We start from the raw sequence: 14521 nt of genomic DNA on the forward strand, positions 1-14521 counted from the left end.
GAAAGTAACACAAACAATATTTTTCTTCGGTCGATGCGGCGCGTGCGGCTCTGGTCAGTGTGCGCGTACCTTAACTGTATGCGCATGGCCATCCAGACATCTCCAGTATGCGCATGGCCATCCAGCCCCCCCCTCTGTATCCGCCACTTCTACTTACATTAACTTATATATTTTTAATTTTAGAACCATGATATAAAAATAAAAAATCTTTATTTCAAACCAAAATATTTTGTAGCAAAAAATAATGATATACAGGTTGGTCCGAACTCTATTCCGGAAACTTCGGCAGCATATTCTTCAGATAAAAATAAGTAAAAAAGTTCGCATAAATGTATGTTCCAAAATGCTTCGTTTCGGAGATACAGGGTGTAGAAGTTTCATTTTTATTTCGATTTTTTCCAAATAATTTCTGAAGTAAAGCCAATTTTTGGGTGAAAATTGATGTCTAGGAGTTTTTTGACATGAGAAATTTGATTTTGATATCAATATGACTCCTATTCGTAGGAGGCGCCACCTACATGTGATTTAACTGTTTTGAAGAGTAATCACTTTTCGTCCGTACCTGTATAAATGTAGAATGTAGAATGTGTAGGAGGGGAGTTAATCACCGCGACCTTAGAGATCTATTGTGTGTTCCCCTTTCTTGAGTTATAACGAGTTATAACTCATCATACAGTTGCAAAGCTTTAACAAAATCCAGTATCCGAGACGGCTCCACAGAGGCCAGCTCTCCATCCTCGACATCAGACGTACCAAGGTTCATGGCACGAATGGTCGTCTTCTTGGCGCACTCAGTGATAAGGTGTTCTGGTGTTTCCCCATTTTCCCCACAAAATCTGCATTCGCCGTTGTTTCTCAGTTTGAGCCTACTGAGGTGTTCGTTGAGGAGACAGTGTCCTGTTAGAAACTCCGTGACAATCCGAAGATTGTTTTTATTTAAATCAAGGAAAATCTTTGATTTTTCTCGGTCATAAGTTCTGAGGAACTTTTTCGAGTGTCTTAGACCGTTGGAGGACACCCATTCCAAGTTACGGATGGAGTCTTCCAGATTCTTCAGTTCCGCTTTTAGTTGGGTCCTGTTTGGAAAACAGAACGGTTCTGGTTCAGTTAGTGGAGTGTTCGCTCCTTTTCTAGCTAGATCATTTGCTTTTTCATTGCCTTCTATTCCTTGGTGAGCAGGCACCCAGGGTAGGAGGACTTTATTTTCTTTGCCTAATTTGTTGAGCTTCTCAAGGCATTCTTTGACCAACTTCGAATTGATGGTTACTGAGTTGATCGAGTGCTGCTTGACTATCGGATAGGATGGCAATTTCCTGTTTTCGATAGTTCCTATCTAAGATAAATTGTACGCATCTTTCGATAGCGCAAATTTCTGCCTGAAGGATACTGGGGTAGGTGCCCATTGGTTCGGAGTATTCAGTTTTCGGCCCAAATACTCCTATCCCTGTCCCTGCTTTGGTTTTGGAAGCATCAGTATACCACGTGATGGTATGGTCTTTTATATGCTGGGTAAGCGTTTCTTTCTTCCAATCCTTTTTATTACTCAATACTACAGTGAGGTGTTTCTCAAAGTTGTAAATTCTTGGTATGTCATCCACTGGGAGTTGGAGAAGGGGAATTTTCTTTTTGAGGGTATTCCAAGCCCCTGACCTGAAAATTCTCCCAGTACTGTTTCCGTCAGTGACCATTCTAATCATTGTCGCATTGGCATAACTACCGACGACAATATGCAGTGGTGTTAGGTCTAGAATGACCTCCATTGCTGCTGTTGGACAAGTTCTCATAGCACCTGTGATGCAGATACATGCCAGTCTCTGTACTTTGCACAGTTTTTGCCTTGCTGTACGTTGCTCTAGTTTTGTATACCAAGCAACTTCTCCATAAGTAATCATGGGTCTTACTATCATGGTATATATCCAGTGCAAAATGTTTACCTATTTCCCGCCAGTCTTCTGCATATCATGAGAGCCTTTGTGGCTTTGCTGGTGTACCTGTATAAAACTACTGAGTGAAAATATATACATTTCCGTGACTTTTACGTGAAACATATCTCTTGGAAAAAATCGCTACGAACAACCGTTCTCAAGATATTTAGAATGGAAATAGTCAATACATGTCATTAAAGACAAAAAATAAACAGGCTGCAGTAATTTTCTGTAAAAAGTTAAGGTAAACTAGGCACTCGCAAGAATGTAATAGTGCTTGTTTTTCATTTTTGCAATAGATGAAGTCATAGTAAAAGTTAAGCGTGCAAGGGAAAAAGATATTAAGGAACCTAGTGACTATGAACTTATTAAACGTTTTGATATGCTTGAAGTAGCGGGTTTGAAAAAACGAATAACTCCCGTTGAAGAAAATTCGGGCATACTTTATTTTGTCCACGATGAAGAACTTTATTAAAAAAACCTTGTATAAATAAGTAATTTTATGTTTATGAATTATTTTTTTAAATTGTGTTTTGTTCCCTTTAAAATGTTTACTATGTTTTCCCTTTTATTTTCTATAATTTTTAATAAATTTACTAAAGAAGTAAATTGTAATTTTAAGATACGTGGATTAGCTTGAATATTGAGGTGATCCAATATTCTTAAAAGTTTGTTTAATTTGTTCTAACTTCCACCAACAATCTTCCTCACCACACTCGCCCTGTACAATCGAATAACTTTTACTGGCAACCTTTAGTAAATGTTACTTTAACTAGTGAATGTTAGAAATTACTAGGAAAAGTCTACAAATCTCTTTAAAATACCACATTCACTGGTCCAATGCGTAATTGCTAGCTTTTCCTAGTGAATGTTAACGATCACTCAATTTCCGTCTTTCACAGTAACATACATAAATATTTTTAGAATATGCATTTTTATAAAACATGCAGCACTTATAGAAAACATGTTTTCGTACAATAACGACAATAACGATGATATTGGACTTCCTCGCAGTAATGGACCACCCTGTATGTACTCAAAAACAAACGTATTCTTCGTAAGCCTTTTTGATTCCCTGAAACACAGTTCACTTCCGCCCACTTTTTAAACGAGACGTGCCCGAATTCGTAAAAAACTTTCATTTGGCTTCCGACAAAAGGAAAAATTTTATGACCTTTTTCGAATCTTCTTCGCGTTAGATTTCAAAAAAGAAGTCCCTTCCCCTTACGAATACAAATCGTGGGAATATCTCATTGCGTTGTTAAAGAAAAAAAAATCTCTTTATGATTTGAGAACAGATGAGCTTTTAATTATTTTTTATACAAGAGGATGAAATGGTATTTTATCGTCGACCGAAAAGATTAATTTCGGAGCGATAAAATTGCGAGAGAATTAATTTCGGAAGACGATAATGCAATTTTATCGTCGTGTATAAAACAATATTTTTTCCATAGCGAGTTAAGTTTTAAAAAATATTCAGAAATTATTATTTCAAGGAATTTATTATCAGTAGAAAAATATTGTGCTGGGTTGGCGTTGGTTTCTATGTAATTTGACAAATAAATAAAGCTGTCTCTTTAATTGTCAGTTTTGAGTCAACTTTTTTACCTTACTTTTTATAAGAGTGTAATAAAGATCTATGAAAATTTGGTTTTGAGGTGTAGGCAACTTTAACAGTATTTTGATAGAGATGAATTCTCCATTTAATATTGGAATAATATACTGGGTGTTTCATTTGAAATAAAAGGGTAACTTGCTTTTAAATGTAACCAGTGTTCAATATTAATTTTGTAAAAAATGCATATGCCTCTGTGGCGGATTCATCTCTCCAAAAAAGTCCTATGGGTATTTCGCCACAGCTTCAAACTTTCTGTAGGATTATTTTTAATTCGTTTTTAATTTTTATCTATCTATTTCTGCGATTACCATACATTTACTAACATCTACAGTATTAAAAAAGCCTCTTTTATTTTTCTTTTAGAGGCTATCGCTTCTCTCGTTATAATTTTTGCATTATTAAAATTTATTCTGTGCCCTGTGTCCCATGAATGCTGACAAATCTTAGATTTGTAAAAATCGCCCTTTTTTAAATAAAATTTATATTCTTTAATTCGATCATTTAAGGGTCTAGATGTTTCACCAATATAAAATTATTTATTTTAGTCCTTTAGTTTTACATTATTTATGATAATTCTAAACCACTAACTACATCATTAAAATCGGCCACATCATTTATCATATTCCGTTCATTTGACACCTCGGAACTATTATTTATTTTTCGGCTTGGCAAGGCTTTAAAAAGACAAAGCTTTGCGTCATGGCAGATGATCGATGCTTAAAAATCTGGATTGCAAAGTAGCGGAGTGTACAGCCTTGAGTAATAGTGTTAAGAATTGTTATTTGTATTCCTTGATATAGAAGAGAAATTAAAATCATTTATCAACACGGAAAAATACAGTGTCATTTACATAAATTGTGTTGTAAATTGAAAAATGGCATTCTTCGTTAAAACTGTTGACTGTTATAAAACTTATTTAACCTGATTTTGTTGCTATTTTAAACTATTAAATCTCGGACAGGTTGACTAGCGGCGACGGTATTGCCACATTGCCACCTACATCTCGGACAGATTTTGAGAATCAAGAAATCGCCCATAAGGTTGTGCATCTTCTTATTTCTCCATCGCTTTTAGGCTATTTTTAGGCTACATTTTTTAACAGGCAGTTTTTTTCTTCCAAAAATTTTAAATATTTTTTCCCAAAAACGGTTAATGTTAGATATACAGGGTGAGTTTCCTACGATGTTCTCTTTGGGTATCTCGGAAACTACTGAAGATAAAAAGCCGGTGAAATGGGGAATGGGGAAAGAATTGCAGTTTTTAGGGGTCATAAATATGCTTTAAGATTTTTGACAAAGTTCATTGCTTACTAGATATTTCGAAAAAAACAAATGTTGACTATTTTAAAAATTATCCCTAATTCCATTATAATCTATTTTAGACAAAAAATTTTAAGATAAAAGTTGTAGATAATCACATCCCTAATGAGTTTGTGTTCTCCGATTTTTTCTAAAGCCTGTCATTTTTGACATACGACACAAACATATATTCTTTTAAATGGAAACCATAGTTGGCCATGACTTCATAAAAAACGCCATTTTTCAAGCTTCTCAGCGATATAAGCTATATGCTTTTTTTCAAAAAAATACTGAGTATAGCCAATTATTGTCATTTTTAAACAATTTTAAATATGAATTTTTCAAACCAAGAAAAGCGTGTAAAAGTAAATGGACGCGTTAGGGGTTCAAGGGCTTCCCCTAGGAGATGCAAGACCTTGTCGTTGGTGGGGAAGCTCCTGGTCAGGTGCTGGGGGGAATCCCCTCTAGCACTTGGCTTGGTCTAAGAAGCATCTCACTCATCGTCTTGTCCCTGACTGTAGTGTCGTGGCCAGGGAATTGCACCAAGACATATAACGATACCGGGCGGGACTACGGACAGCCTCAACCTTGGGGCACCGGGGGTCACCCCATTGTATTTTACCCCTTACTTCTACATGCGGGGCTCTGTAGAAGTGGACCGACTGTCCCTAGCGACTCATAGGAACACTATTTGATCTGATAATAATAGTAATAAAAACATCACCGGTGAAGCTGTGGGGAAACCCCCTAGCGACACTGGGCACAGTAACAATGAAAGTTCCAAGGGGCCAAACCCAAAGAGAACTACAGGAGAGGTGGCTGACACTTGCGTGAAACCATCCTCCGCAAGTGGCATACAAGCTACCACCTCCTCCAAGGGTCGGGAGCCTACCTCCTACCTCTAAACCCAACAGGCGACACAAGCTACCGTTTCGTCTACCCGGCCTGGGTCGTAGCTCCTCGACTGTGAGGGACACGGGTCTCCGTAGGAAGTCCTGGGACTGTATGATGAGTTATAACTCAAGAAAGGGGGACACAATAGATCTCTAAGGTCGCAGAGATTAACCTCCCTCCCACTTATTCTAATTCTAGGGGTTCAAACTTTTCTTGGCCATACGTTTTCGAGGATACGTTGGCAGCTGAACGATACTTACCTACGTTTTTTAGAGAAAGGTTTTGAAGACATGTTAGAAAAATTAAATTTAGATACTCGCGCATCAATAAAATGTATGGCTAAGAAAAGTTGAACCAATAATCCTACACGTTTTTCTTCATTTGAAAAATTCATATTTACAATTTTGTTAATTTTAATTTACAAAGTTTGGATGTGACAGTTTCACATTTCTAAGAGTAACGACGATTGAACTCGTTTCCATGGCTAATTATAACTAGAACTAAGAATTGGCTATAACTAAGTAATTTTTCGAAAAAAACATATTATAGCTTATATCGCTGAAAAGCTTAAAAAATGGCGCTTTTTATAAAGTTATGGCTAAGGTTTCCATTTAAAAAAACATATGTTTGTGTCATACGTGAAAAATGATAGGCCTTAGATAAAATTGGAGACAAACTCATTAGGGATGTGATTATCTACAACTTTCATCTGAAAATGTTTTGTCTAAAATAGATTATAATGGAATTAGGATAGCCAAAATTTGTTTTTTTTTCGAAATATCTAGTAAGCCATGAACTTTTTCAAAAATCTGAAAAGCGTATATTTATGACCCCACAAAACTGCAATCCTTTCCCCATTTAACCGACTCTCTATATCCAGTAGTTTCCGAGATACCCATAGAGAACATCGTAGGAAACTCACCCTGTATAGTGTTTGATATATAAAATCATAAAATTATATAGAGAATTTAAAGATGTAATAAAAATTGGGAGTACCCATTTAAAATAAGAAAGTTGCTGTCACCTTCCGGTGTTTTCGGAAGTGTCGCCATATTGAAAATATGTTTAATCGATAGATCTCGTTATTATATACAAACAATATCCGATCTTGATATTGTAATTCTCTAGAAACTTCTAATGCACGCTCAGCCTGGGCCACCCCTGTATATTAACACTGTTTTCTTAGTCTCTTATTAAACAAATCTATTTACTATTAAAATATAAATAGTTTTTATATAATGTATGATTATTTTTCTTATTAATAATTGTAGTCGCGTTATGTAGGTATTATTAATTTGTAGGCTTAAGTTAATCCTATTTTAATAATGTTCCCTGATTAATAAGCTTTGTAACAAGGTTTTGTTATAGTTATGGATCAAATAAATAATATCTATCTATCTATTGTGTTTAACAAATAATCTCTGTGACAATAATAATATAATATCTAGAGTAATCCCTTCCTCGGTATTTTCAAATAATTGAAACTCATATATACAATGTCACAGAAAACGTCCGCATCTTATGGAACATTTTTTTTATTTATTGGCTTAGGTAAAATTTGACTCTAGCGATAGATCCTCAGATTAAAAATTATATAAGCAAATTAACACTCTGCTGCACTCGGGTATCTGTCATATTTGACATTTAAAGTAGTTCTGGCGAATTGTTGCTCGTAGTGTGGCTTTAATTGAAGATGGCCGAAGTCAACGTCATGTGTCCGATACCCTGGGTATACCTCGAACAACAGACCAGGATGCCTGGAATCTGGTATATGGAAACGGAAAATTTTACCAGGGGAGTGGGTTCCGGAAGAAAACGGAAGACAAATGCAATTGACGACCGCTTTATTGTCCTGAATACTTTATGAAATTGTAGAATTGCAGCGTTTCAGAATCAATATCTCCTACCAGCCGTGCGTAGAACTCAAGTCAGTGAGAGAACAATCCAACGAAGACTAAAAGAAAACAGCTGGTCTGCAAGGAGGCCTGCCACATGACACCAGCTACTTCCAAGATATCGTCGAGCACGTCTTCAGTTTGCGCGTTGACATGTGAATTGGTTCGGTCGCGGTTTCGCCTACAACGCATTTTTCCGAGACGTTCGTTTTAAAGCAGCGTATCTCCAATACAAACAGAGATAATATCGTGATTAAAACAACAAAATGCTCACAAAAGATGAGGCTACAATGTGATTTGATCTAGCAATAGCTACTATAGCTGCTGCACCCTACAGGGTGTCACAAAGTTCGAGCAAAAAACTTCGTCTTATTGTTGTGCCCTGTATATGCTTAAAATAAATTCGGAATAAAAATTTCTGACGTAGCATCCGTTAAGAAGGAATTAATTTACAATTAAAAAAAATCATCAAGATCTAATATATTGTATATTAATATCTATCTAATATAATATATATTATATAATATATATTATATAATATATAAATATCTAATGAGTGGTTCGCAAGAAATCCAACTCTGAAATTGGGACTAGTTTTTAGTGGCCGGTTTTTTTTGCCGGTAGGTGTATTTATTATTAATTCATTTTTATTTTTTAAACTATTTTGATAAAAAGAAAATACGTAATAGACGACAACGCTGTGCCGGTTAAGCTTAATCACGTGCTTAAAAGTTTATTTAGTATGATCTATATATTATAAACTATTTTAAACAGAATATATGCTTTTATATTTTATGTTAAGTTCTTAAAACCAGTGTTAAATACAACTTTTAGAGAAAAACTTAAAAAAACAGCAACAACACTTCGTCTATGCAATTAAGATACTTACGCTTCGGATATTAATGCTCTGAATCTGCAAAAAATCTGCCCCAATGGCCAAGGATACTGGTGCCAATACATTGCCACGTCATTGGGCAGACCTGAAAACCAGATAACAACAAAATTAGATCAAAATATCTGAAGTCACTATCTTGAAAGCAAGAAAAAAAGGCAAACGATATGCCTTTTTTTCTTTTCTGCAGAGCAAAGGATACCTTATTAAATATTTTTCAGCGTCACTGAATTTTTTTCACAGGTTTATGTTACTTGCCTTGTAGAAAATAACTTACTCTACTTACATTTTTACAACAATTTATGAAATATTATACAGACTGCTAATAAATATGTTACAAATATGACTTAAAATAACTAAAAAATGTAAATTTTTATAATTTGGCACTTAGCAATCACGAATTTTGTTCATTTTGGCTTATACGTAGATATGTTGTCAAAAATAATAGTTATTTTTTATACAAGACGATAAAATGGTATTTTATCGTTGTCCGAAGATATTAATTCACGAGCGATGAAATCGCGAGTGAATTAATTTCGGGAGACGATAGTGCAATTTATCGTCGTGTATAAAACAATATTTTTTTCCATAGCGAGTTACGTTTTAAAAAATATTCAGGAATTATTATTTCAAGGAATTTATTACGAGTACAAAAAATATTGAGCTGGGTTGGCGTTGGTTTATATGCAATTTAACAAATAAATAAAACTGTCTCTTTAGTTTTCAGTTTTGAGTCAATATTTTTCAATTCTCTTTCGTGCCGATTGCTGATTGAATTGGAGCCAGAAATGGCTCAAAACGAAATAAGTAAATTACCAACAGATATTCAGGCTGGGGCGACAAACGCCATATCCAAACTACTTCCATTTAAATCCCGAATGACTTATGAAAAGGAATACAAAAATTTTCAAAAATAGAAGCAATTATAAAACTTGCGAGAAGAAATAAAGTTTTTAACTTATCCTCGCTGTTAAAGTATCATTTAATCTACCCTTGCGGTTAAAGTACTATTCTATCTAATTGATTTTTGATAGATATAAGGCAATTTTAATAGTTGCTATGGAAAAAATGTATCTAACTATGGATATAGTATTGTCAACGCGAGGATACACGACAGTAACAGTAACTCTCATATTAATTGACAGATAAATTGTATTTTTTGTCATTTTTTTGGACGCCGTTTATTGAAATCTTTTTTTGTTACTTTGGACAGACTTTAATGTTGTTTACACAGTAATATTATACAGGGCGAGTCAAATAAATGGAAATATCTTTAGGGGTGGTATATTTCGATCCCAGGAAAACGTCTGAGGTATTTTCGCAAAAAAAATTTGAAATTGTGCATTTTCTTTTAAATTTTCCTATATATTTTTTGAAAGCTTTTTAGAACTGCCACAAATTTTCCCACGCTGTAATTTCTGAATCTCTGACATTACCAGGGTTACTGTTTTACTGTATGGTTACGGCACTAAGAGGGATGCAAATACAGAAAAAAACGGTGGCTTTCAATTTCTTTTTAAATAAAATATTTTTTTTTAATTTTCAAACTTGAAAAACTCGGTTATTTTGGACTTAGTGAAAAACGGTAAAGAGAAAATATGTTTCTTTTATGGAGATCTACCAGCCCTGAAAATATTTGCACTTATTTAAGACAATATTATAGGCAATTTATTCAGTAAAATTATTTTTTACTGAATAGATTAATTGATATTTATATTGATTTTTTTTTTAATTTTATTTTTTTACCCATCCCATTATTATTTAAAAGGCCACTGTAATGCAATTTATTTCGGTCAAAGAGCGTTCTCATTATGTATTTTATTTTTTTAAAGAAATATAAATATCCTTTTTATTTTTGGATTTCTACTCGAGTAGGTATTTTTAATTTATTTGAGAAATACAAGTTTCCTTTTGGTTGTTTACATTTCTTCTTACAAGATTATAACAAAACCTTGATATATTGCATATTAAAAATGCAAATGAAACTAATTAAGTAGGTACCTACATAATATGTATAATAATTTCCATAATATAATAACAAAATAAATTATATTGCTACGTATAAGTATATTTTGCAAAATTATTTTTTGTTAGAAATATTTTGAATATGAATATGTAATTTTATAAATTCATACAAATATAGAGATATTAAATAACGTATGGAATTTATGGTATGCTTTAATTTAGATATATATTTTTTAACATTACCTATTAATAAAAGAAATAGTTAATATATCCAGAATAATTAAATGTTTAATACAAATTTCACACTTTCCTTCAATAAAATATAACTGTAATTAATAAATACATTTTGTGGCTGTATTTTGAAAATATTGTCTTACTTTAGTATTTGAAAAAATCAACATTAGATGATATTTCAGACTATTATACAGGGTGTCCCAGAAATAAGTGCAAATATTTTAACTGGTAGAATAGTTCAACCCCAGAAACACGCCTATGAGGTTATTTTTGCGAAAAAAAAATGTTAAAAATTTAAAATTTTTCTTGATATTTTCCGGGAAATTTGAAAAAACTTTTTAGTGCCACTTGTTTATTCACCTGAGATTTCTCTACGGTGTATCTAAACCTTGCAGTGTTGCAACCTCCTATGTTATCCACATTCTACTATAGATTAGATATTATAGTAGAACTATACATTTATAGACAAATTTCTACTCAAAAATTAGGAATGTTAAATTTAATCTTTTATCAGTGCTCATTATTAATAATTATTATAGAAAAAAAACATTAATTATTTTTAGTACTTACCCTTTCAATGAAAACTTAACAAAAACCACCGAAAATTAACTAAAAGGCTGAAACATTACGTTTATGACGTTTACGAAAATGATTCATCATATTATTCACAACCAGGTCACAAAAAAGAAATTCCTAAAATGTTTATCGTAATTTAGAATTCAATATATCAAAAACAGCCCAACGAATACTCGATTAATTTCTGTTTTGTTTGTTTTCTTTCATGTTTCTCTGTTTTATTTCAACCACTGATTTACAAAACACCTTGAAAAGCGCACATTACTTTGAATACCGTCTCTTATCGCCACTTTACGAACTACTTTCAATCTAAGAAAATACATGTTTCACTCAACAATTTTAAATACGTATTTTGTTTTTTCGCAATTTTTTCGATGTATTTCGACAGGCCAACCGTCGCGCGTCGGCCAAGAGTGCCACGTGTGAACTGGTCCTTTGAGCCGCGCCGTCGTGGCGGGCTTGCGTCAGACGATGATGTTAAGAACGTTGCCGTAGTTACAATTTCAAATTCAAGACATTCGAAGCTATCAAATTCGTATTAAATTTTAATAATAAAACAGAGAAACATGAAAGGAAACAAACAAAACAAAAATGAATTGATTATTCGTCTGGCTGTTTTCGATATATTGAATTCTGAATTACGATAAACATTTTAGAAATTGCTTTTTTGTGACCTTATCAATAATCAATTCATTTGTATTTGGTTTGTTTCCTTTCATGTTTGTCTGTTTTATTTTTAGAATTTAATAAGAATTTGATTGCTTCGAGTGTCTTGAATTTGAAATTGTTGAAACTACGGCAACCTCGCATGACGCAAGCTCGACACGCCGGCGTGACAAAGGAGCAGTGAGCAGTTACCAACCAGTGATGCGCGACTGTCTTGGCCGACGGTTGGGCTGTCGACGGAATTGTCGAAATACATCGAAAAAAATAGCGAAAAAACAAAATACGTATTTAAAATTGTTGAGTGAAACATGTATTTTCTTAGATTGAAAGTAGTTCGTAAAGTGGCGGTAACAGACAATAATTCTCAACATTTATTCATTCAGAAAGGTAGTATTCAAAGTAATGTGTAATGTGTGCTTTTCAAAGTGTTTTGTAAATCAGTGGTTCAAATTGTGATGAAGCCTATATGAAAATAATGTGTTAAGTTAAAAATGGGGACTGTTATTTTAGCAGTTTTTATAATAGCATGTACAAGTAAAGCAGCACAATGAAGTGTATACACAGGGTGAGTCTTAAATAAGTGCAAATATTTTCATGGCTGATAGATCTCGATGAAAAAAAAACATATTATTTCCTATCTCTTCCGTTTTTCAAAAAAAAGTCCAAAATAACCGAGATATTTTACTTTGAAAATTTCTCTTAAATTGTGAATAGCACTGGATCTTTTCTGAGTTTTCTTTCTTGTAAATTTAATCTACTACCTATGTTGCCATATCATGAAAATATTATGTCTTTTAACTAAAAATTAAAAAAAAATCCATTTTTTTTTTCAAAGATTCCAAGTTTTCCAAAAAAAATTTTGGCGAGAAAAACCTCATTGCATTATTTAAGACTCACCTTGTATATCTAGACCCGTAATATTTATTTTTAGTTTTTTAATTAAGTTTTATCTGTAGTGTTAGCATTTTATTCCATCCCACTTTTTTAACTGCCTGTAACTTTTTTATTACTGGAGAACTTTTTTTTATTACAAAAAACATTAAGCGTTGTTAAATTTCACAGTAACATAAACTCTATGTTTTATTAAATGGAATACCTTCTTAATTAAACTTAGTGTTTTAAAGAGAACATTTCTTTTAACTTCAAAATATACCGAGTGCGCCTCAAAAGTGGCTCACCCCTATAACTTTTTATTTCTTAATATAAATTAGGATTAATTGGCGTATACAATTGATTTTAGCCACTTCTTGTAACTGTACCACTACTGGTGTCTTGATTTTTAAATGGCACCCTCTGTATATTTCTATTTTATCCTATATAAAATAACACTCTGAATAGAATGACATATCATATGTCAACTTTTGATAGTTTCGCATAAATATGGTTTATTTGCAATTGTAACATGCGGTTCATAACGACAATTTTACTCAAAGTATTAAGTGTATGGTACTAAATTATTCGTAAAAAAATTCTTTTTCCGAATATGCTAATGAGTCACCCTTTTTCTATTTGAAAAACTGAGATATGACTAAAAATACGATTTAGGCATATTTTAATTAAAATACTAGACGATCAAAACTATTTTTCTAAGGCTCCTTGATTAATAATAAAATTAGTGTTTTTAGCACAGCCATTTAAAATATGATTTTTTAAACAAAAATGTCAAAAGTTAACATATGATATGTCATTCTATTCAGAATCTCATTTTCCATCGAATAAAGTAGAAATATACCTAGGAAGCCATATAAAAATCAAAAGTTGTAGTCATTTCCGGTGAATCAGGAAGTGACTGAAAACAATTGAATGAGTCAATCAATCCTAATTTATGTCATATACTAACATACCAAATCTCGTTTTTTATTTGAAAAAATAAAAATATTATAGGGGTGAGCCACTTTTGAGACGCACCCGGTATAGTTATTCTACCATATAAAAGATCGAGTGTTATTTATATGGTTCCCAAAACAAACATGAGTTATGTCGTGATCAAGTGTCGGATCATCATATTTCGCCTATATAATCCGCAGCACGCGTAGCCGCTGCAGCTCAGACAATTTATTAGCTTAGACATTTTTAGTAGCTGAGACAATTTGTATTTCTCATTAGTTATTGTTCAGGCAGATGCCATTTTAAAAAATTGTATTTTTTAATCAATAAATATTTTAAGAACGAATTTGGCTGTTCTAGTTATTTAACTGGCGCAGTCGGTAGGATGTTATGTCGTAATGCTACCCCAGAAGTGCTCGATCATCATATTTACCCTATATAACCCGCAGCACGCGTGGCCGCTGCAGCTCAGACAATTTATTAGCTTAGACATTTTTAGTAGCTTAAACAATTTGTATTTTTCATTAGTTATTGTTTAGGCAGATGCCATTTTAAAAACTTGTAATTTTTAATAAAAAAAAATATTTTAAAAACGAATTTGGCTGTTCTAGTTATTTAACTCATGTAATTCGTATGGTGGCAGTTGCACTGAGGAATTAATTAAAAAAACAGATATTTTTTTTTTCTAATTAGGTAAAACCTTACAATCCTTACATTTAAAGTTTTTTACA

General features: G+C 32.9%; 1 protein-coding gene across 1 annotated transcript in view; it reads right to left on the reverse strand.

Moving 5' to 3' along the window:
- The window catches only part of LOC115891040 (neuropeptides capa receptor-like), a 173367-nt gene that overhangs the window by 123624 nt on the left and 35222 nt on the right, over window positions 1-14521 (reverse strand). The window contains exon 4 of the mRNA XM_030911434.1: window positions 8520-8610. Within this exon, the coding sequence (XP_030767294.1) occupies window positions 8520-8610 (91 nt within the window). The remainder of the gene's footprint in view (window positions 1-8519; window positions 8611-14521) is intronic.

This window comes from Sitophilus oryzae, unplaced genomic scaffold (genome assembly GCF_002938485.1).
Source record: "Sitophilus oryzae breed Bouriz unplaced genomic scaffold, Soryzae_2.0 scaffold_942_pilon_pilon, whole genome shotgun sequence".
NCBI lineage: Eukaryota > Metazoa > Arthropoda > Insecta > Coleoptera > Curculionidae > Sitophilus > Sitophilus oryzae.